Source organism: Thermobia domestica, chromosome 4 (assembly GCF_964235325.1).
Source record: "Thermobia domestica chromosome 4, izTheDome1.hap1.1, whole genome shotgun sequence".
Lineage (NCBI taxonomy): Eukaryota > Metazoa > Arthropoda > Insecta > Zygentoma > Lepismatidae > Thermobia > Thermobia domestica.
In genome coordinates, this window is record NC_137457.1 from 274680360 (window position 1) to 274706488 (window position 26129).

At 36.5% G+C, this 26129-nt stretch overlaps 2 protein-coding genes across 2 annotated transcripts in view; both read left to right on the forward strand.

Annotated features, from left to right (window-relative positions):
- The window catches only part of LOC145683519 (uncharacterized), a 375576-nt gene that overhangs the window by 332253 nt on the left and 17194 nt on the right, over window positions 1-26129 (forward strand). Inside the window, exons 33-34 of the mRNA XM_081754860.1 lie at window positions 5283-5547; window positions 20137-20312. The gene's annotated coding sequence lies outside the window, so the exon portion shown is untranslated. The remainder of the gene's footprint in view (window positions 1-5282; window positions 5548-20136; window positions 20313-26129) is intronic.
- Window positions 6154-6549, forward strand: LOC145683125 (protein GVQW3-like). The gene has a single exon (XM_081754489.1). The coding sequence runs from the start codon at window positions 6154-6156 to the stop codon at window positions 6547-6549; it is 396 nt and encodes a 131-aa protein (XP_081610615.1).

Consider the following 26129-nt stretch of genomic DNA (forward strand, 5'->3'; position numbering starts at 1 on the left):
TCTCAAACCGTTCCGGAGATATGATAAACAATGCTGAAGTTTGCAACACTGCTTACATCGTGAAATTGCGAGAACTTGTAATTACAACTACTAAAAGCTATTGCTGTAATGCTATAGAAGAGAAGGGAGACAACAATCATTTTAAATATTGTTCACAAATACGCCATTTTCAGCAGGATAGGATACATAGGTGTAATGCAATCTTGTGAGTAACTTCCGTAACTGGGATTGTATTTCAATGATACTTTGCTGATACATTAAGTGCCTTAATACCGCTCTCCAGTAAGGCGATGGGTGTCGTGGGTGCAAGGAGGAGCTAACCCCCTTACCATATAGACGTCGCAATGATCATGGATCTAGAAAGATGGGGCAAACGCCACTTGCAAGCTTTTGTACAGCTGAACACAAAGACAAACCTAATTGCTGAACCATGCGTAGTTTTTGAGATCTAGCATAAAATATATCTAAACATTTATTTTTTTCCAGACTACGACCATCGTCACGCGCGTACCTTCTTCGCGTTTTTACCATGTCTTCAGTTTTTACTCCATGGAATATCAGTCATGATTTTTTTGCAATATTTTATTCACATACAGAATTTCTTTGTGGTCTAAGTAGCAATTTTTAGCACTTTGCCCTCCTGAGATATTACGCTCCAAACATAGCATCAAAATCACAAACTTCAACTTTCGTACCCCATAAATCTATGGTTCCAGTAGTATCATAGGTGTGGATACTTCTACAAATTGTTTACAACCAATAGTATTCAGCACAAAATTTATGAACCCCCCAGTTTATGCCATTCTAAATTACAGCCCCTTTAAAGGTGTAATTTTCCGTACTTTTTCTAGTGATTTCATGTATTGGTTTGCAGCCCTGCGTATTTATTTAGAAGCAAGAGTGTATGCTCTCCGTGTACTTCAGTCTCTCCTCTAAACATTCGTTTTTGTTTGGAGCTTGTCTAATACGTACGTTCTGAATAACTGTAGTTTTCGTAAACGCTTGCAAGTGCAAAAAAATGGCACTCCACCGAAAACAAAGATGGCCGCATTCAGGAACACTTGTACATACGACAACGCGAATAGTGTTTTTGACCTTGTCATATACAAGGTTCGTTACACTCAAAGTTTTATGGTTTTGGGGGTTGATCGAGGAACCAGTTTCCCCATCTTTGGACCATGGATTGACCTCACTGAGAAATTTGCATTCGCGGTTTCTTTGTGTTTCATCTTACTTTTCTTTTAGTTTATTTTGTGTTCGGAATGCAACTATCTTAAAGTGAAACACAATCATCGCGTACCTTGTTGTGTTATGGTAGGATTTTTTTGTGTTTTACTTGCTACTGAGGGGAGCAGATTGGTTCAAAGTATTAACTTGGTGCAGGGGGTAACAAGTTGAAATCTCGGTATTTTTAGTGTACAACATCGTGATATTTTGTGTACTGGGGCTTATCCCGTTTCATCCAACATTCTAACACCATCAATTGTCTGACAATCATTTACATTCACATATTATTAATTATAAGATAAGTTCAAGAAATATTTTCTAACATACTTGCTATTGGACTGACAAGAGAAGAAAGGGAGATTATATATCGAAGTGGAAGATGGTTTATACACCAATCGAATCCACTAATGACGCCTATTACGAAACTGTAAGAAACATTTTCTGAATGCATATAATGTGTGAGTTATATGAATATACAGGATATCCAGAAAATCCATTTCCACCCCTAGAAATAGCAAACGGTGTGACAGATGCCAAAACAGGAAAATACATGTTTGATCAATTTAAAAGTACAACTTACCAAAACAAACAAAAAAAATGTTGTCCCAGGACCACGGTTCCAGGCGGGGTCCAACTCTAAAATTGCAGATGGTAAGAGGATCAAGCAGCATAGCGCTGGAAACCTGATGGGAAATGAAAGAAGACGAAACAAGTCTCGAGTCTCTAAAGTTACCCTGAGCAAAATGGTGGATGATCAAAATGTCTGCAAAAACGTAATTTTTAAAGTCTATGGCCACCCCCATCCCAAGGAATTTAAATGATGAGACAGATGTCAAAACCGGATAACACGTACGTCATCATTTCAAAAGTACAGTGATTGAAAGTAAAAATATTTGCCCAGCGTCCTCCACAGGGTCCTACTCAAAATTTTCAAATAGCAAATGAGGTCAGTAGAATATCGTTGGAAAGTTGTTGGGAAATGAAAGAAGACCAAACAAGTCTCGACTCTAAAATCATCGTTTGCAAATTGTGGCCGATCAAAATGTACATCCTCATTTCGATTCTCCTAGCACACTCATTTTCCATTTTGCAATCGACACTTGTTGCGATTGTGAGACACTTGCACGTATTCGCTGTTCCTGGTGCAAGAATTTTTTTTATTTTATTTTGTTTTGTTTTAATCATTCTATACTTGATAATCTGGGCAACAAGCATTGGTACTACTAGGCCTATTGTACATTATATGTTAACTAGTCACTTCTATACTCAAAGATGTCAAATGTTCTTTTGTTTTCTTTATTCATAAATGTTCTTGTATTTTATTATATTTCTTTATTTATTTAGAGTGGAATGTTAAATAACAATGCTACGTTACCATTTACCGAGAGGTGGATAAATTTTGTAAAAGTATCATGAATAGAGGCATGTTTGAAATGGGAGCTGGGCATCGACACGTTAGCGTAAAACACAATAACTTATGTTGTGGGTCCCGGTAAAGTCAACGTTGCATTTTCATTTAACATTTGGCGTATAAAGATTGTATAGTCCAAATGGCTCATCCAATTTTAAAAAATCCTTTACTTTAGATTGAAAACATCATATTTGGAGACAATTTTCCCTCTTACGTTTTGTTGAAACTCTGGTAATAACAGTGTTACCCTATGTCAGGGGTCCTCTCAGACACACTGTACTTTGTTTATTATCTACACATAGTAGGCCCTTTATGCTTCTTGTGAGTGTAAATGTAACTCTGTTTGTGGTTATTGTTTTCAAATGGCTGAACGGTTGAATACTGAACTGTAACTGATTATCTTAATTTTATTTCTCTCAGAAGGAATGCCAAGAAATTCAGAAAGCGAGTGAATTATAGGCAGCTGCAATGACAGCCAAACCTGGAAAAAGGTACATTTAGAATACCGATGAAATATGTGAATGGTACATGGGTTCCTTAGTTTGACTTCAGCTCACATAAATTGTACTTTGTGATGGACAAATACCGTGTGCTTGTGTATCCTCCTGTTTCCTCCCACTTTTTTATTCCACCATTTCATCATTTCTTATCATTACCGTCTCCTTTAGCCTAGCAGGTATGAGCATTTAAAGTAAAACTCAAAGATTTCATTTCCTTTTTTCTCTACATTCATTCAAAGTTCGTTCAGTATATAACAAGGTTAGTAGATCACGTATGAACTGTACTTGTGATAGCAAATATCTCTACATTCGTTTATAATGAATTAGTGTGAACGGTATATTATCATCATTTATTAATTTATTTAAATGCCAAATATTCAAGTATACTTCACATAATTCCTTAACCATCATTCATTTTTCCAGGACTCCTCCACTACTATTCTTAGTTATTTACCTTTCAAATATAAAATAACAATGAGTTTGCTTATCTCCACTGAACTTGTATAAGTATCATCACTAGAATATCTGATATTTTTCGGCAAAATGTACATAAATTCATAGGTGAATCAAGTGGAAAGAAATATTACAAGTAAATGACAATCTTGTAAAGTATTTTAAGTTAACTGCACAATTTACTGAAAAAATATATTTCCTACATACAAAATAATTTTACAATGATATGAAGTCTGACTAACATTAAAACTCTTAACGTGAACTTTGAATTATATTATGGATTTCTTTTCCTGTTGTGGCAATATCTACATATGTTACTTATTTATGAGTTAAATGTCCTATATTTATGTACGGATGCTAAAGAATGCTATAACGATGGTAACGGAAAGTAGTTAGAAGGAAATATGTGAAACGACCGTACCCTGAAATCGCACAAACACAGAATGATTTCCTTCTACCATAAAGCCCACCAGGCCCGTATCCAGGGGGGTCTAGGGGGGCCGGGCCCCCGTAAATTTTTGCTGGCCCCCTAAAAGTTTTACAGTAGGCTTGCAAAAGAACTATAATATGGTGATGAACTATCATATGGTTGGATCGGCCCCCCTAACTTCAGCCGGGCCCCCCTAAGTTTTAGGGCTGGCTACGGGCCTGAAGCCCACTTATCACAATCTGGAATCAAACTAGTGACTCCAGGCACCAACGAGCTGAGCGCTCTACTAGCAAGCAATCGTGGCACTCCATTCATTACTGTATACACACTGACATATTAAAATAGCACATAAATGCTAATAAATAGATAAGTAATTCGTTTATGATAAAAATTAAGAATGGCAAATAAGTTTCCTGGAATGATAAAAAAAGTTCTTAAACTGAAATCAATTCAACATTACCTGAAATAGAATATATATAATGCTTAATTTATTTTCTTATTTCACTTATTTCTGCACCATTATGGGATAATTTATACAGTTGTTATAGAAAATGTGTTTCTTCATTGCCTTTACCAGTAATATTATTAGAATCCTCAACGTTAGGCAAAACGAATAATTCTCGATTTTACAGATATGTTAAATATAGAAGTGCTTATGCTCAACTACGGACCTCTTGCTTCAATTTTAAGAAAATTTATTTTGCCTTTATCCAGTGGCGGATCCAGGGAGGCGATCGGGGCAATTGCTCCTCCTCCCAGAAGAGGAAAGGTGTTTTTATTTTATATATAAATAAAACCCCTCTCAGAGTTTAGAGCTCTTTAAAAGTAGCTCTAAGTAGCAGTATTACAACCCACCGCCCTCCCCCAGAAGTCCGTTCTGGATTCGCCACTGTTTATTAGTTATACTATTGCTTAATATTTAGTTCTGCCTATTCAGAACGCCACCTATTATTTACATATTCATCAGTGATTTATTATACTCCGACTCAACCTGTGGGAAACTAAGTATGAGTTTAGGTTTCAAGTACTGTATTGTACACTCGAAGACAAGATTTAGAAATACAATTAATAAATATAATATGGCCTTATGATACTTAAATATTATTGTTATTACCATTTGGTTTTATTAAGAATGGCTATTTCGAATTTGCCAAGTACCTTAACTAAAAGTATCTTAACTAGAATCTTACACAATTTAAAAATTCTTACTTATTAATTAGTCCATGTTAATAGGATAATTATCAAACTTTTTTTTTTCTAGTATCTATAAATATATGCTTTTCATGACGTTAAGCTGGAATCCAAATGTGCATTTCTTCTCCGAATAAAATATTTTCGATATAAGATCCATCGGAAGGAAACTCTTCAATCCAACAGCTTCAAAAGTTTCTAAACTATCTTAATTTAAAAGTCAAATATTACAACATGTATATAATTGGTGAAGATGATGCTCAAGAGATCCTATTTTGCTCATAGTTCATTCATTTGATTAAATAGTCACTCTTACAATAGTATGCTAACTCTCGGTAAGTAAACATCATTCAATATTCTCTGTTGATTTGAAAGGTATTTTCATGTCTTTTTAATATGTAAAATATGGATGTTGAGGTAGTGTATATAGTTCTATATATTCGATAATATATGAGTTACATGATTTATAGTATTTTCCGTAGTAGAGAGTGATTTTTTTTAAAACTCACGGATTTCATTTGGGTCTAGAATTTCTAACTGAGGTCCGATTTTCATGCGGTTTGTGGCAAATGATCAAGTAAGGATGCTAGATATATGGTACTATGTTTACTGGTTTAAATTCATCCGCGGTAATATCGGCCACGCCTCAAGAAAAACAGCAAATATTCCCCAATGTACGAGGGGGGACCCAAAAAAAACGGGAATTGTGCTGCAGTGGGAAGGGAGAGTGGGGAAACCCATTGTTGTACCAATTGTCCGTTACGATCACGTCACCTGCGTCAGTGTGCGAAGTTGTGTCGCTGTGAGTGCATCGGTTCGCTCTTGAGAGTTTGTTTAATAAGCCAACTTTTTCCAGATCGGCGAAAACGTGATGGCAGATTATCGAGGCGGCTGTGAAATTTGGTTTCCTGTTGGGGAAATCGGCCGCGGAAACTACTGTAATGCTGAAGACTGCTTATGGGGATGCTGCCCTAAGTAAAACCAGAGTGTACGAGTGGTTTGCACGTTTTAAAAATCGAGAACTGTCAATTGAAGACCAACCCCGTTCAGAACGCCCCTCAACGGCAAGAACTGACGAAAACGTCGAAAAAATCAATGCCCTCGTTCTTGAAGGCCGTCGCCGAACCATTAATCAACTCTGTGAGATGTCTGAAATATCGTGGAGTTCAATTCATAGGATTTTATCAGAAGATTTGCACATGAGAAGGGTTGCAGCCAAATTTGTCCCTCGCCTTCTCACAGACGAGCAAAAGGAGCGTCGACTTGAGGCATGTGTTGAACTTAAAAATCAGCTCAAAGAGGACCCTGACTTTTTTTTTTGCCAAGGTGATTACTGATGATGAATCGTGGTGCTATGGCTATGACCCCGAATCAAAGCAGCAATCAAGCCAGTGGAGGAGGTTTTGCTACTGTGGAGGAGGTAAAACAAAAATCGCTGGAGGTCATAAAGAAGATCCCAAAAAGCGATTTTCAAAACTGTTTTGAACAATGGAAGGATCATTTGCAGAAATGCGTTGCGGTCCACGGACAATACTTTGAAGGTGATGAAAATTTGGTGTAAAAATATTGAGAAATAAAGAAGTTACGACGAATTTCCCGTTTTTTTTTTGGGTCCCCCCTCGTACCTTGTAATTGGAATGAGGTTTTGGATTTTTGAAACGAAATTGCAGAATACGAATTAAGTGTTAGTGAGAATACAAATTAGCGGTAACTCTCAAAACTTCCATGTTGAATAGCTACAGCCGATTTCTTGCAACAAACAACGGAGAGATTTCTTGGGCGAGCTAAGGAGTTGACAAATGACATTTTCCACAAGAGCTGCCTACAGGGTCCGATGCTTCCCTGTCTCACTCAGAACCGATCCCGTTTCTTTCAATTTATTCACTAGCAATTAAATGACCTTCGCGAATCAACAACAGATTCCGTTTACTAAAAACTTATGACGATAAGCTCATATTGCTCTAAAGAGTACACTATTCTCACTGTGCCTGATTATACTCACACAGTATAGCACAGAATTGTACAGCGTAATTCCCAATACAACGACTCAGTTTCCTATTTCTTATACTTATTGACCTTGGCGAGGTTCCATGTACGAAGAAAACTCAAATCTTCACACTGCACCGCACTTGATTCCAATTGTGAGATACACTGGCGAATATTTGCGGTTTTTCTTGAGGCGTGGCCGATATTACCCCGGATGAATTTAAACCAGTAAGCATAGTCCCGTAAATCTCCCATCGTTCCTTGATCATTTGCCACAAACCGCATGAAAATCGGACTTCAGTTAGAAATTCTAGAACCAAATGAAACCCGTGAGTTTTTTTTTTTTTTTTTTTTAATCATTTCATTTTCAAATTTGTCTCATCTTATCTCATTTTCAAATTCGTCTAATGTGGCTTCTTACTTTTTACTGTTATTAGTTTCGAAGAGTGTTTTTCGCTATCTACAAAACATTCTTTTTGTGTGTGACCATGTAATAGAATAAAGTATTACTGGAGTTACGTAAGTGTACCTTATATCAGAAGTGTTTATTGAATTTCAGGTTTCCCGTAATGGTATACTTTAAATAAACAAATGTTTCGTTATTCTGTATAACATAATACCAAACAGAAGTAGAAGAAATTTCTTGTATTAAATAAATCATAAATTGCCTATAGTGTTGATTCAGCTGATCGAAATTAGTACCATGAAAGTACTTCATTAAATTTATTGACTTACTTCTGACTATACATTTAAACATATAAAACAAGTCATTATATCCGTATGACTATGCCGGCACACCATATTTTTAGTTTCAAAATATGATACTACTTTCAAATTGTTTTCAAAAGTTTCAAATATTCTTCAATACTCACCACATTTTAATCAAAATATATGCACGTACTTTGAATTGAATTGTACCCATGGTGTAGAGGGTTTAAAATTATACTCCATGGTAGTAAATCTTTGTCACAATTTCAACACTTTTTTTTTTTTTTTTTGCTCTTTTCTCAGATTCACTTAATATTGTGTATATTACTGTTTAACTACATCCTATTTCACCTTATGTTCTCTATATTATTCTCAAATGTCTTACACGGGCTATTCTTCGCACTTTATTTAATATAGTCCTTGAGCCAGAGGGGGTGTCTGGTTTCATCTCGAGGGAGTAAATGCCACCTGCATTTTTGAGTAGCTAATATTCTGAACTTTCAGATTTGGCATGATACTTTTCTGAAAGCGGTAGCTTTCAGGGGGTAAACCCCCCCAATTTAGAATCTTACAGACATTTTTTACTTAACTCAGTGGTCTTTTGAAATACCTATATATATGTCCACTTTAGTCATAGAACAATGAGTTAAACCTCGTTTGATTTGGAATTAAATAGGCTTTAAAGTGATCTAACACACTTACCTATAATACTGACGAAAGGGAAGTAATAAGGGAAAAATTAAGAAAAAATCCCTAAAAATTCCCTTTTTACCATTTTCTTCTCTTATTACGTGGCAACACTGCATGAAGAGTAAAGGACACCTATATTTCAGAGTAGCGAATACTATAAGCTTTTAAATATGGTATGATACTTCACTGTGGGTGGTAGCTTTCAGTTGCTAAAACCCCCTTTTTAGATTTCTAATGAAAATGGTAACGAAATCCCGTGGTCTTTCGAAATTCCTCTAACTATGTTCGTTATGATCACAGAAGTAAAAATTACGTCTCTTTAGTTTTAGAATTATATAGGCTTTTAGATGATTAATACAGTTTTCAATAGTACTGACGAAAGGGAAGTAATAAGGGAAAATGTAAGAAAAATTCCCTAAAAATTCCCTTTTTACAATTTTCTTCTCTTATTATGTGGCAACACTGCATGAGGAGTGAAAAACTCCTATATTTCAGAGTAGCCAATACAGTAAGTTTTCAGATATGGTATGATACTTGCCTGTGAGCGGTAGCTTTCAAGGAATAAAACCCCCTTTTCAGATTCTTTAGTCCCTGAGAGGCAGAAAATTTAGTAATGATTTCGAGAAAAGTTGATGTATAAAAAAAAAAAAAAAAAAAACTGTAATAAGTTTTCTGATCTTGGTTTTATATAATTGAATAACTGACCATGAAAGATCAGAAAATTCTAAAGTTTCTGTAGGGAAAGATAAGCGGATGCAGGAAGGGGGGTTATGTCTTTCAGTTTTAATTGTTTTTTTTTTTTTTTTCACAGACCGTTCGTAAATTGCTTGATGTTTGAAGTGAACTGAATGGTGCAAGAGAATAGATCTATATGCTTTATAAACATTTCGAAAACATAATATTTTAACTTTGAAAATATTTTGATTGTAAAATATCATGGCGGTATGTAGGTTAAAGAGAAGTTCGTAACTCAGTATGGTAATGTTTACAGCATCATTAGAAATATTCTTCACATATCAAGATCTAAATAACATTCTATTTACATTACATTAGTTATGTTGATCATCATTCAAATATGCCATGAAAATAATAATCACATGGAAAAATAGGCGTGTCTTATGATATAGTTTGTAGCCAATTGCATATTCACAGTGTTTGTTGAATACGTATATCCTTTATTTTGATTCATTCATCTTCATCTGAGTCTACAACTTCGTCTAACAATTCAGATATTTCTTCATCTTGATAATTGGCACATGTTTGGATTTTTCACATGTCAGTACACTTTAATTCATGTTTCATGCACTCACAATCGGATGGCACACAGTTCTTAGCACACGTACACGACAACAGCTCCATCACTTCTTCTGGTGCAGGCCGACAATCCATCCAATCGATGTCAAGCTCACCCGATGCGTTTGTCCTCCAGCCATGAAGATTGGGACTTGGTATGTCAGGATTCGCTTCCAGTGCTTTCTTCCAAATGGTTGCTTGGTAGTTAGCTCTCTGGATATGTTTCTCAAGAGCCTTCTTGCATGGTGGTAGCAGATGGAATTCAACTAAACCTTTCTTTGCACAGAACAGCGAGTACCTTAATTCATTTACAGAGTTCACATTGTGACCATACAACCTACAAACGAACTTTTCTACTATATCCATCGTCTCTTTCTTGGTTTCAAAACTTTCTGACAGTTCCTTCAGCGCCTGTACAAACTCTCCTTTTTTAAAAAGTGTAAAAGCTTTACACTTTCCCTTACCAGCAAAAGCACTCACTGTATCACAGCCTGTGATAGCATGAAATCCTGCTAAGGCTGCGCAAATGTTTTCCCCATTTGCGTGATATATCTTGTTCATATCGTGGTAACAAAGACGGTTAGATGTTCCACTCTTCAGGAAAATATGTCCTCCATGTTTTGTTAGTTCGTCAAAGGTGCTCAGTACTTTGACTGCAACATCTGTATCTTCACTGTCGATTATAATGGTAGAGCAGCCTGATCTAAGAGCATGAAACGCATGAAGCACAAGTCTTGTGTCTGCTTCCTCCTGTGAAGACCATAATTCTGGAATGTTTGTCACTGGTAATGTTGAAGACAGTTGACAGCACTCCTTCTCGCATGTTAAAAACACAATTTTGTTACCCAGTTTTTGAGTATACTTTGAAAGCTGCCATTCTTTCCACAGAAAGTGAATGAGCTCACATCTGTTATTAGTGTTGCTCAAGAATTTTCTCCAGTTTCTGACTGGATGTCCAGCCATGATGTTTTGAATATACATACTGTCCTCAGAGACTCTCCGCATTCTTTCTGCATTTTTTATAGACCTACTTTCATAGGTATCAAATATGATATAAACACGAGGGCAACGACCAGAATCAAGTAATATTTTTGAAAGTAACTTTTCTGCTAGGAGGCCAAATGTTTTAGGTACTTCCATTAATTTGTGCACCTGGCTCATTGCGTCAACAATGTATGCTGAAGTCTCTTCCGGTATTGTTTCTCACTCGCAGTTTCTACTTAACATATGCATCAGTTTTGACTTGACGGTTTTCCTAATGGTTCCCTGTGGCGTTGCCAGAGACCAAGGTAATGGTCCAAGAGGATAAACAAGCACTTCCCTCATGTTCAGATTCCTTTTTTGAGCTATTAAAGCCATCTGGGCAAAAATACCTCTGCCTGCTTTCAGAATAACGTCTCTCCCTTTAACTTTAATAGTTTTACTTTTCTTTGAATGGGCAAACGTCTTTAATCCTTGCTTACGCATTGGAGCGTGGAATGCCTCTGGCTGCACACCTTTCTGGAGGCGTTGCTCTTTAAAGTTCTTATATGCTTTCTCACCTTTCTCATAAGCATTAAGTAAGTCGTTTGTGACGTCTACAGAAGCTACCATACCAGAAGATATATTTAGCAGATTAGATTCCTTGAAAGGATTTGTCCATTCCTTCGTCAATATCTCAACCATCGACGAAACATTTTTTTCATCCTTCTTGATTCTCGATGGTGAAAGGTCATGATGAGTGATTTTACTTTTTAGCGAAGAATTTGTGGCTTCTATAAGGATACGTAGAAATTCTGTCCTTACATCTGAAACTAAATAGTACCTTTCAACAGCAGCCTGCCTGGTGCTAAATTTGATTGTTCCAGCAGACCCTTGGGTATCTTTGTTGACAGTCTCTTCAATTACTTGGTCTGCTGGAAATTTCCCAAATGGATTGACTGTCCCCATTTGGACGGAGAACTCGCCTCTCTGAAATGCTTCATACACAGTTGGATGATTTTTCTCAAGACCTAACATTTCATTGTAATATACCGAAAGATAGCGTGCATAATTTAGATGGTCATATGCAAAACACCAGGGATCATCTTTCGAATACTTACCAGATAAAGCGGCCAGTTACCTTCTCTTGTTGCGCGAACTGTCATTAAAAGAACATCTACCATATCGACGTAGGATATCCAAAAGGAAGATAGGTCACCATTTTCGTGCCTTAGGTGGTCCAGATATGCTTCAAACATTTTCCAAATTGTTACAAAAGACTGTTCTGACAAAATTTGAGATAACTGCTCAGTAGTGGCGTCTCCTATTTCCTCGAACAATTGAGATGTGTTAGACTCAGCACAGGAAAGATATCTATGTACTCGGACTGTAACCATAACCGGAATTCATTGAGGATTATTCTCATCAGTGACTCAAATGCTAACTTGTGCAAACGATAGCACGGTTATAGTGTTTCCCTTGTAAACTTCGAATTATGGATCCCTCAGCAACAGTTCCTGATTCGGATAAGAGCTCCGACAAGCCAGAATCTTGAAATGGTCTACCGATGATGCCCATGAAGTTACAAATAGTATGGAATCCTCCAAGATTTAAAACTATTGTCCGGTACTTTTCAGTATTCTTGCATACAATTTAATTTGCTTTTGAGTAAATAGCTTGATCTGCAGTTAGAACTAAAGACTGAAGTTGTAGTTGCTTCTTTATGATGAGTGAACGATTTGGTATCCCATGTATTGTAGTCATACTGGTTGCTGGCGAATTTATTGTTGGTAGGTAGCTAAGCTTGTTGGTTGAATTTCACGACCCCTCAGTAGATTGATGTTGAATCCAGTCCAACTTGGAATTAGCTGATTCTGGGGATCTATACACCGCAACATAATCCAAAATAAATTCTTAGATCTTGACGCTGCAACGAACTCTTCACAAATAGGATCATCATACCCAATTACAACTAGACCAACTCTTTTCCCAGGAATGTAAGGCGTTAGCTCTTTCGTGGCACCAACAAAAGTTCGTTGTCTTGTCTTTACTACCATTTTTGTTGTAACCAGACTACTAATTTGTGACTTTGATTCTAACTGTATTGCTATTCCATTCACACGATGAGTGGTTCCCGCTCCAGACAGGGTCTCCTCCAACCTATCAATGTTATCCCAAGCAAGTTGAGTACATTTACCAGGCACAATATTTCCAGGTAGGGCTACACGATCATCTTTCTCTTTCGAAGGCCCACGGAACTTCGTTACCATTTTCTTTAAGAATCTAAAAAGGGAGTTTTAGCAACTGAAAGCTACCACCCAGAGTGAAGTATCATACCATATCTGAAAACTTACAGTATTGGCTACTCTGAAATATAGGAGTTTTTCACTCCTCATGCAGTGTTGCCACGTAATAAGAGAAGAAAATTGTAAAAAGGGAATTTTTAGGGAATTTTTCTTACATTTTCCCTTATTACTTCCCTTTCGTCAGTACTATTGAAAACTGTATTAATCATCTAAAAGCCTATATAATTCTAAAACTAAAGAGACGTAATTTTTACTTCTGTGATCATAACGAACATAGTTAGAGGAATTTCGAAAGACCACGGGATTTCGTTACCATTTTCATTAGAAATCTAAAAAGGGGGTTTTAGCAACTGAAAGCTACCACCCACAGTGAAGTATCATACCATATTTAAAAGCTTATAGTATTCGCTACTCTGAAATATAGGTGTCCTTTACTCTTCATGCAGTGTTGCCACGTAATAAGAGAAGAAAATGGTAAAAAAGGTATTTTTAGGGAATTTTTCTTAAATTTTCCCTTATTACTTCCCTTTCGTCAGTACTATAGGTAAGTGTGTTAGATCACTTTAAAGCCTATTTAATTCCGAATCAAAAGTGGTATAACTCATTGTTCTATGACTAAAGTGGACATATATATAGGTATTTCAAAAGACCACTGAGCTAAGTAAAAAATGTCTGTAAGATTCTAAATTGGGGGGGTTTACCCCCTGAAAGCTACCGCTTTCAGAAAAGTATCATGCCAAATCTGAAAGTTCAGAATATTAGCTACTCAAAAATGCAGGTGGCATTTACTCCCTCTAAATGAAACCAGACACCCCATTTTTCGGGGTCTGGCTCAAGGACTAATATCAGTACTTAATACGAATAACTATTTAGGTTATCGTTGAATATATCGTTGAACAACAGAAAGTAAGAAATATTCAATTTTCTCAGGTTCAATCTTGCGGATTCCAATAGTCCCTAGCAAAAATCTCGCCATCTGTATCTGGAAGCACGACATAGCCTGGCTGAGAACTCTTGGGACAAAATCTCCCTAGGGGAAACACCTCGTCTCACAAAATTTCACTAACCAAAAATCGCCATAGCGATTTTTAGGCTGTATACTGTTCAGAATTTCTCAGTATATACTGTACGTCCCTTAGTATATAAGCGGTGCTTCCATTAACGGATACTATATTAATAATGTGAACACTTTTTGTCCCTGTAGAAATAATATGTAGTATACGAGAAAGATCTCTCCATTTCACGAACACTCTCAGATACAGGCATGGATATCTTTTCCTCCTCCCCACGCAATATTTGAGTGAGATCTTCGTAACAGATAGGGTCTACTTTCTATTCACACTAATTTTGCAAAGAAACTACAGGGTGTCCAATATACAATGCAACACGGAGTTTAGGATAGTAGAACTTTTGAACCTGAAGCGATACACAAATAATGGTTATATCAAAATAAGCTTTGTTCATGTATATATTTTTAAACTAGGAAGCAAAAATTGAAGTACACTAGGAACCACACAGTGTTACCACATGTAGCCGAAGGTGTAAATAAATTTTTTTGCAAAACATGTAAATTGACTCATAGCTCATATGTATGAATGCTCTGTCGTTAATTTTCAGTTTGTTTAGTTGAAGAAATTTGGAAACTATGGATCAGAAAAAAATAATTTTTCATTTTCACCGACAAATAATCAGGTGACGCCTCTGTAAAGAGGAACTAGGGAAATCGCAGTTTTCATAAGTTAACACTCTGAGTTGGCAACATTGCTGATGTTTCAGTGTATCAAAAGTTGGTTAAGGATCTGTCTACGTTGTGCAGTTAGTGAAAACAATTAAAAAGAAACTTTGAAATTACCATGATATTTTTTTTTTTTTTTTACTTAAATGTACTCGGCAACACTGCTATTCATTTCTATGGGGCTACTTAAAGCAAAAGGTATACAAGAACAATTCTCGAACTATACAAGACCTGGAAACGAGCATTCGCAGTGCCATTGAGAATATTAACACTTCTACTCTTCGTAAAGTTGCTGCCTACATGGTGAAATGTGTGAACCAGTGTTTGAATCAAAACAGGGGACGTTTTCAGCATTTACTCTAGAGCTGGTAACTCATTGCGTGTTAGTAGTAGCGTTGCCGGGTGCATGTAAGTAAAAGTTTTGTCGTGATAATTTCAAAGTTTCTTTTTCATTGTTTTCGGGAATTGCATAATGCAGACAGATCCTTAACACGCCTTTTGATGCACTGAAACATCAGCAATATTGCCAATTCAGAGTGTTAACTTATGAAAACTACGATTTCCCTAGTTCCTCCTTACAGAGGCCTCACCCGATTAGTTATTGGTGGAAATGAAAAATTCTTTTTTTTTCTGCTCCATAGCTTCCAAGCTACTCCAATTAAACAAACCGAAAATTAAAGACAGAACATCCATCCGTATGAATTATGAGTCAATTTACGTTTTGGAAAAAAAAATTGATTTACACCTTGGGCTACATTTTTTACTTTTTTAAAAGTACTTTTTAGACTCTCCTTAATGTAACAAATTACGCCTATAGGCGATTAACATATTTTGTAGGAGTAATTTTGTTGTTCATTGACGTTTCGTCGCGTCTCTGCCGCTGGTGGAAAATTTTCAAGACGGAAGTGGGGCCACCGCGGATTGTCGCTGCATGGCCGCCAATTTTTGGCGAGATATCTCTAGTTGCCCATAGGTGGTCCTCCGACGCTTATGGCATGGGGCAATTCTTGCGTAATAGCTGTGAATTCCATTTTATTACAACACATTTCAATTTTTAGGAGTCGTGGACCCCTGGTTAGGTCCAGCGTATCCCCAGGGGTTCGCGGACCCCACTTTGAGAACTACTGGTCTAATTATCACTTTATATATTTTAAGCTTCAAATTTCTTAACAGAATTCGCGCTGACAAAATATTTTGAACTTATTAATAACGCAAATTCCCTGCTTTAATTCGATATTTAATTTCTTCTTCATGAATATGTTTTTGGTCTGTTAATGTTGATTGTAAATATCTAAAAGTATCCACTTTGTTGAAAGCATTATTTGATATTTTAACACATCCAAAACGCAGCACTTCGTTACTATCTTGATTTTCTTTATAGTGTACTCAAAGACAAAGTTGAAAAATAATGGTGACAAAGCATCTCAGAGTTTCACGCCACTCTTGGCGTGAAAGCTCATGGACAAAACTTTTCCTACCCTCACTTTACTTTGGGATTCATTTAAACATATCTTAATAAATTTAATTAGTTTTTTGAGTATTCCAAATTTTGTAAGAATGTTGTGCAGTGTGTCCATCCCAATCGAGTCAGGCCTTTTTAAAATCAATAAATAGTTGATGTACCGGGGTATTATATTCCCATCCGCACTGATTATGTACTATAATTCTATCTGAGTATTGGGTTAATCTTGGTAATGAAATGTTTGAAAGTTTTGTATAATATGTTTAGAGAAAAGGAATGCCTCGAAAATTACTGTACTACAATCAATGTTGTCGCACTTTCTTGTGAGTTGGAACAATGATTGATTCTTTCCAGTATTGTGGCAATTTTTTCTTGTCCCATATAAGGAGAATGAATTTGTGTATCTTATTCCATTATTTACCCCCTCCAGTTAAAATTAACTCTGTTGGGATCTCATCTGTACCCGGAGATTTGTATTTCTCTACTTTTTTTTTTATAGCGAGTTGGGCTTCTGTCAGGTTAGGGTCTGCAGTATAGCTCTACTATGTGTATTTCTTCATCTCCACGAACATTAGTTTTTGGCAGTGTGTTAAGCAATGAAACAAACTTAATATCATTCACGTACTTCTATAAGACTGAAGCTAATGAGAATGTGACAGAGCCATGCCTGGGCTATACGATAGATAGTTTGAAACCTCTCGGCTAAATCCTTACAACTTCTGCCCACATAGCACACTACGTCCCTGGGATGTCCCATTTTGATCTCAATCATCCCATTCGGTTCCCGGGATTATCGGAACAATGAGAAGACATCCCATGGATGTCCTGCATGGGACGTCCTGAAGGATTCCCATGTAAGATGTCCACGGGACGTCCCAGATGGGACAGGAGGTCCGAGGGAAAACAAATAGACATCCCTTCGTGGTCCCGTTGAATATCCCGTATCCCGGGATATTAGCGGACATCTGGATCTCCCGTGGATATCCTGTGGATGCCCGGGAGCACATTCGGATATCCCGAGATGTCCCGTCGTCCGTTGCGGGCTCAGTCTCGGATATCCCGTGGACGTACTTGTGCTATGTGGGTGAAGTGTAGTTAAAAATTGTATGATGTATGGTGTTGTCAATGTGGTATGACAACCTTTCTTTTGACCAATTCCGGTTGATTCTTTTGAATACTAGGTGCATGTTTGGGTGTATCGTTCGTCCTTGCGGCAGCTGCTAATAATGTCCGATGCCCTTCCGATATCATGAAACGCATAACATAACCTTGCTCGCAATCAATGTCGGTATTGCTAAAGATGGTAGAACATTGTTTAGACTATTTTCTTTTAGTAGCATAGTTTCTTTGAATAAGTTTTTACTGCTACAAGATTGAAGCTCATGTCATTAGTGAATGCTAACGTCATGGATAGTCATGTTCGAAACTGCTTCCATGTCATCTTGTTAGATTTTACGAAAATATTACCCACTTGTGTTATTGTTGGTCACTCACCTCAAATATCATTTTGAACATTGTAATTTACAGAATGAAAGCAACTGAACAACATCTGGTTGCTGATTTGATCTTGTCCATAAACGTAACAGTTTTCGTCACCGTTCTGTTCAGCATTTGCGCCTTTATAGAAGTTAAATTGGAAAATCTTTAAACCTAGAGCAATGTTGAGGAAAATTCACTTATTATTTCTCTCAGCTGTGAAATGACGTCAAGCCCGACCTGCTGCGATTTACTTAACTTTAGATTCGAGACACTAACGTCATTTCCTGCTCAAAATATATGTTTCTTTTCAGTGTATTTAATAATAATGCAATGTATTTAATAATATATATAATGCTTTGGCACAAATCCCGGAGGATGAGGGAAACATGTCCATTCCAATCTTGGGACTTTGGGGAGCTGTCCATCCTAGATTTAAAATGTGTTTTCTTGGGGAGAAATGTGACGATTTGTGTCCGACTGCCACTTCATCTACATTGCCTGATATATAATATACAACAGGTTTACGCCAAAAATCAGATTGACCTACCGTAATATGAGGCTTATTTCCCCCTCCCAGAATAAGCCTCAAATCTGCTCGCCTTCCAATTTTGAAAACAATTCTGCTCCCCTGATCTTCCACAGCATTTTCTTTCAACTTCATAAATATTTTGAATATCGCTTAGACATATTATGGGAACGGTCTTACCCCCCCCCCCCCGCCCATGTTGAAGACAGATTTGCCCCGATGGTATCGTAAAACTCATCTAATTTGTAATTTATAGACAGAAAGCAAAAATAAATAAGAACGAGTAAAAGGAAATAATCGGAGAAAAACGCAACTATTCCAAATTAATTTTCATTGCATAGAAACAATTACTTTTATTGCTTCATTAAATCGGCCTTAAACATTAGCCGGGAAACAGACATGCAGACAGAGCATAAGATTGAAAAAAAAAATCAACGAAACTGCAAACCTAAGATAGAAACGCATTGAAGAGACCATTCTCATCGCCAGGAAATCAATTTGCTGAGATATGGACGCCTTCATCGCTCGAAGAACGCCATACGAAACTACAAATAAGACCAACGATTTGTAACATTAATCTTTCTGCCTCCAAAACTCAATCGTGCAAGATCTCCGTGTGCGAGCTCATCCTAGTTGTTTAACTTAATCATCGAAAGACAAATTTAATATGAGGAAGAAGACATCCAATACGTAAAAAGACTGTTTTACAATTCTTTGGATACTTCAGAGTATTTAGAAGATACCCTCGACATCCGCCCAAAAAGAGGGAAGTCACCGGAAAACATCGCCCTCACAGAAGAGAAGGGAAAAGACGATTGCTAGCCGCCTATGATGCTGGGACCCCGACTCCTCATTGGTCACCGCACGGGATTTAACTTCTAGCAATTTTGATGTCCAATGAATTAGAGGACTTTTCATTCATCTTTACGGACTAAACAAGTGCCACCGAACAACTTCTACAAACTGTGTAGTAGTGAAGTATTTGTGTGAGTGTTGATGCCAATTACGACGAACTGGAATGGAAAACTTTAAGTCCGTACGTAGTAAGCATTCATTGACATAAATCTGAATCTATTGCAGTTTCTTTACAAATGCCTATAACTCTGCTTTCCCGTCTCTCTGTTTTAGGCTAAGTGTTGTTTTCAGTCCGACACTAATCAAATTTTTTCTAGAAACTAAATTCCAAATTAGATTCATTTTAGAAAACAAAGATACTCGCATTGAGCCTCACACACTACTTTTGCTATTAATGAATGTTTCCTCTTGCTCACAATTTCATCCACGAAATTTGTGTACCTTTCATTTACTTTAATAATCTCCCTCGTAAAATAAACATGAGGATACGTTCTAGATTTGTAGGTATGGAAACCTCATCTGGAAAAGAGCGTTTAGTGTGCGCTGTGCCTCTGAGCCCAGGTAAGCCTGAGTAGCATAGGCACACTACGGTATACTGTACGACTATTACTAATTTTCTGCCCTGCTTTAAATATACTTCAATTACTCCTCAGTAAATAAAATAATTCTTTTAGACTTAAGGAAATATGTTTGTACGGTCAAGTACATAATTTTAAAATAAAATTAAAATGTATTATGTCTTTACTAGCATTTGTTTGTTTTTACTATTGATAAAAGAAGAGAAATACTATTTGGATTTTCAAAACACCTTAAAATAACTTGTCAAAAAATGCACGTAGCTTAAATTTCATACTATTCATCATGTAGCTAACAATAATATGGTAATTATCTCGTTTTTTTTTTTTTTGTTTTGTTTTGTTTTAGGATGTATGTGTATAGCTTTCCTACTCATCAACCTGGAATTTAAATTGGAAATTCAGTCACAAAAACTGTTATTTTAATGTGTTTTTAATGGTCTAATTTACCCCATACTCAAAAAGCTTCGACAAATTCTGAGCAGAGATATCAGCTGAGATGAGTTTCATAACTGCTAAATACTGGTAAGATTTTTTATTACAGAATCGTGTACATGCTTGGCCGTAAAAGAGGTAAAATAAGGCTCGAAACTTCCTAGTGCTTGTAATATTATATATAATTCCATGTGAAGTTAAGCAGCCATATTCTAACCTTGAGTAAGAAAACAATATTAAATAATCTCTAATTACATTGGTCAATAAAGTTTTTGTCAAAAAGAATTTGAATAGTGTTCCAAACATAGTTGAGGTGCCAAATTTGAAAATGAAATAGGCTGTTGTCTATCGGGCTCAGTTTTCCTGTGACATGCTACCCCTCGTTATTGAAAGTCTTGAAAATCAGTAAAAACGCTTCATATGGTTTATTCTGCCGTGGCTGAATTTAAACACCTTACACATTTCTTCATTGAAAAAAAGTTGAGAGAATGTGAGATACAATCAAAAAAAAAAGTCAATCAAGGAATTCCGATGCATGTCCCTGAGGTCAAGGAACATACTCCAGGAAATTAGAGACGTTTGGTAACATTGCTGAAGACTCATATTCATTCACATAGAATTACATTGTGATTCTTGCCACCTGTGTTGCAGTTCTGATAGCGTGGGAAGTAGTTGCATATTGTTCTAGGTTAGTGAACTTTGAGTGTTGTTGTTATTCAGAAGAAGTAAATGCCTTGTACCTATGTCAGTAGTGCAAGTTAGTTTTGTTATATATGTAGAGAGGTGACTCTCAAGTCGCAAAATCAATTGACCCCCTCGTAAGGAAGTGCTACGAACTTTACTTCGGGTGTAAGGTTAACTACCAAGACCAGAAATGGTTACCCCACAAATCCTACTTGACATGTGTTAGGACTCCTGATAGGCTAGACGAGAGGTTCACGATAAATGCCATTCGCTGATGCCATGACTTGACAGATACCAACGGATCACACAAGAGACTGTTTCTTTTGTCTAACAAAAATAGCTGGAATCACATTGAAAACAAAGAACAGTATTCAATATCCGACTTTACTACCTTCTATGAGACCTGTATGCAACAGTGAGGAATTACTGGTATCAGTGCCTCCAGAGAAAGTGATAGTGAGTGACGTTAAATCTGGTAACGAACATGGAGTACGTTCAGAAGATGGAGATCAACTTATGCCGACCGAATATATGAACTACCCTGTGAATCAAATACCGCACTCATTTTCATACAAGGTGATCTCAAGGGTCTTGCCCGCGATTTAGATTTGTCTATGCAGCCATCTGAGCTTTTAGCTTCGCGATTGAAAGGATGGAATCTTCTTTCTTCCAATGCAAAAGTGAGTGTTTTGCGTGACCGACATGCTGCTTTTTCTGAATATTTCTCAAAGGAAAGTGACGTGGATTTTTGTAACAATATCGAATCCGTTATGGAGACTCTTGGTCATGCATACAGTGTAAATGAGTTGCATCTATTCATAGATTCTAGTAAAGTGAGTCTGAAAGCAGTTCTTCCCTAAAACGGGAGCAAATTTCCTTTTGTTCCGATTGCTCACTCAGTTAAACTTAAGGACACTTATGAGTCTTTTAAACTCCTCCTCACTCTTATCCAGTATGACAAATACAAACGGAACAGGTGTGGAGATCTAAAATACTATAATTACTATACTATAATTACTATACTGCTTTGCATGCAGCCGAGGTACACAATGTGTTGCTGCTTTCTTTGCGAGTGGGACAGCAGATACAGAAAAACATTATTGTGAATAAAATGGCCTGTTCGCAATGAACTGCTGTCTGAAAAAACATGTGGCAAACATTAACTACGTTGACCCTAGAAAGGTTTATTTACCTCCAGTGCACATTAAATTGGGACATATCAAAAACTTTGTGAAAGGCATGGACCAAACATCACGTGTATCCATATACTTGCTACAGATGTTTCCAAAGATAAGTGATGCTAAAATAAAAGAAGAAATTTGTAAGACCGCAAATTACGGAATTAATGAATGATGATAATTTTCTTGGCTTGTTGAGTGATGTTGAGAAAATTTCATGGCTGTCCTTCGTAAGTGCGTTGAAGAACTTTTTAGGCAACCATGAGGCAGAGAATTATTTCAATGTTGTACATGAACTAGTGAGATATTACCGTATGGGATGTAACATGTCACTTAAACTTCACTTCCTTGATAACTTTTGTACCATTAGTTACAAACATGGTGAACTCTTTCACTAGGATATTTCTCAAATAGAAACGCTTTATCAAGGGAAGTGGAGTGTAGCAGTGTTGGATGATTATTGCTGGGTTGCTGGATCTTTCCACGTGACTTTTCTAAGGCGACATTTCTCAGAAAAGCGGGTAGAAATCATTTTAGTTTTCGCAAGTTTTACTTACTTCTATGCTGCTCATTCCTTTGATTCCTTTGGGTACTAATACCGATTTTTAAAACCTTTATGTGAGAGACTACTGTTGCGAGACCGTGTCTTTATGGAAGTACATAAACTGTCATAGGCATGCACAAAAAACACTTGCACACAAAAACTGTGGACGATGGAAAAATTCCGCAATTTGATACTTATTTAGGGCCAAATTATCTTCATGAAACAGTTTATTTTATTCTTGAAACAGAAACTTTATTTTCTTTGTATAATTACCAGTGTTACTAACGAAAATTTTGGTCCACATTTTAAATGTGAACGACTCATGTTGTGCTTGCTAAACTTTATTTATTGAACTATGGTTAATTGTTTCTTGAGCACTGCTTGAGAGTTTTGCCGCAACAGGTATAGGCTATTCACAAAAAGTGTTATTAATGGTGAGCTGCCCATGTTCTCAAGCTTAAATTTTTTTGATAGAATTTTAATTTAGAACTTCCCCAATTTCATTGTAGACTTAGACGTTATGCTATGTATAAATGTCGGAAGTATTATGGAAAGCTTTGTCCGTCCGTCTGTCTGTCGATATGTAATCAGAACAAGAACGGCAAGAGGCATCGAAGTGTGGTAGTCTGCAATCGTATCAGCGTTGAATGAATATGTTACACCATCTCCATTAACCCTATAAGCAGGCCGGAAGTGGTACACTTTTAATAATATCCGGTTTCAAAACTTTTTGTCATAGAACAAAGATATTTATATGTAGTCTCAAGTGTCATCCCGCAATTGATTCAATGTCTTAAGAGCATATAATCACAGTCTACAACAGTTCACTAAAACATGAAATTCATGAAATTTCACACTTTCGGCTTCAATACTGATTTACACAGGGCAGAAACGTTATAAGCTTTTTTTCTTTTTGCAAATAGGTTTGCTGTCCCAAGAATAGTTTGAATCCAGTATGCTAATCTTGAATTCACAACAGAAGTGAATCAATTTAACCACCTCCGGCTTCAATATTTATTGCCATGTAATTAACAAGTGGTTTTCTACAATCGATTCAGGGTGTAAAGGGATCTTACCACCACAACCGTCAACACTATTCTAGAGCCAGTAGTTGTTGAAATTAACTACTTCTGCTGTCAATACTGATTTTTGTAGAACAAAACCGGAAGGAGACAGTGAGAAGCAGTTATCTTACAATCGAATCTGCTTCCTAAGTACATTTCTATCTTCTCCGATAACTGTTAATTAAAAGCGAAAGAGATTCAATTGACCGTGTTCGGTTACAGCATTTATCACCTTAGAACACAAATGACAATAAGTAGCAACAAGGGGTTCTCTGCAATCGATTTAACGTTTCAAGAATATATATCATCTTATTCTAGATTACAATACAAAAAGATGAAATGTTTAAAATTTACTTTTACTTCTGGTTTCAATGCTGATTTCCGTAGCTCAAAAGCTGTAAGACATTCCGACAAGCGGTTTCTACAGTCAATTCAGCTTTCCAATGGGAAGTACTACTACCTTCCTAAACCTTCTATTCAACTGGAAGTGGTTCGAAAATTAACGGTTTCCGGCACAAACTTTTGCTGATAGAAGAAAATAAGTAAGGAATAGCGAGTAATGGGCTCTTCATATGGATTTCGTCCGAGTAACAGGTTCTATCGATAATCCTATTAATCTATTGCAATCAGTAGTTATGAATGTACTACTTCAAGTTTGACTATTGAATTCGCTTAGTTTGGATTTCTACCCTAGTCTCATTTGTTTAGATTTCAAAACTATGCTATGCATAAGTGTCACACTTCTTATAGAACGGGTCTGTCTTGTCTGTCGATAAGTATCATAGGAAAACGATAATAGATATAGCCTACAAAGCCGTGGCTCTGCATCAGTATTTTAATGATAGGCACTAACTTCTATTATAACCTACACTTAAATCCGAATTGATAGAAAAGAACATTTCACGACTCAACGTTGATCGACATAGAATCGACACAATAATAGATAGAGACAATCGCTTTTTCAATCGATTTAGTTTTCAAATGGAATACACACACCCAACTGTCACATTCTACCAATCCGGGAAGTGATTTAAATATATTAATATTTCCAATTTCAATACCGAGTTCTCTAGAGAAAAAAGTGATAACATGCATCGTGAAAAAGATTCTGCATGAAAAGATTCCGCGATTCACTATTCGAAGCATACGAATAACATACTCTATTCACATTTTTTTAAATGGGAAGTGATAGAAATCAATTTCTTCCACTTTCAGTGTTTGACAGTATATAACAAAAATGATAACACTAGTCAACAAGATTTTGGCTTCACGTAGAAATCGAATCTGCAATCAGTTTTTCTCCATCACCCTCAGTTTCCCCGTGACAGGGAATTTTTGGGAAATTCCCCCTTTTTTTTTTTACAATTTTTGTACCTGTAGCTCGGGTACCCTTAGGTATATAAACACACAAATTGTATTGTATATTAGCTTGATTTATACTTAGTAAGCCCCCTAAGTTTCATAAGAATCGCATTATTCTTTCTAGAGAAATAAACATATTTACATAAAAATATGCTATGTGTACTGTTCATTTTACAATATTCATTAGTGCAGATAAAATCACATAACTTCCACGAAAATTTCAATATAAGCACGGTTTTATCTCATTGGACTTCCAACAAAACATATTTTCAATGATGTGTACACCATGTTACCATTTTTGTATGAGGGAATTTCTAGAGGGATTTTGTTGGAAATTCCCTCCAAAAAGTAGTTTATAAGAATTTTGTCTCAACTTGCTATTTGTATATACTGATACAGAAACAGGAGCTGCACTAAAACATAGTTTTATGTCTACTTAATAAATAATGTTAATTTCATGTGAATCGCATTATTCTGTCTAGAGATATAAACTATTGTGTCTATTTATAGGTAATAAAGAATATACTATGGAAGACTTTTACCAAACACAAAAATCTAACGCTGACGTATTATTGTCGGCACATAGATGGATACTCAAACACAAGCACAAATACACGCGTGCTTTCTGTAAAAAATAAGTCACTTTTTAATATTTTGATCTGGCAACAATGCATAAAAAATTGATGACTCACGTAGCCTGATGACTGTTAGGAGCGTTGAGTGACGGTCCAAGTTGGACGTGTTTTAGATGTGGCCGCGTGTAAGTTGAAGTGTTTCTGCATTGTGGGGTTTGAATAGATTGTGTTGTATGATTATGCACTGAGTTAGATTACGTTTGTACTGCTTCATGATTGATGGAGAGTAGATAATTTTGTGTGTGTAGGATACAAAATGCCGAGGAAGTGTGTAAATCAGCCGGACAATTTTTGTTCTGTATGTGGGGAGCCACGTCGATGTTTTACTCCACTTGTGAGAAAGTGTCCTTATTTCGTCCTTTTTTCATACATTTAGCACTGTAATATTTTGGATGCTGTGTAGGAGACCAAGGTTATCAGTTATATTTTGGATGCTGTGT

Bases quoted from the DNA above. Each gene is read 5' to 3' on its own strand.
- LOC145683125 (XM_081754489.1), top strand. From the start codon at position 6,154: ATGCTGAAGACTGCTTATGGGGATGCTGCCCTAAGTAAAACCAGAGTG.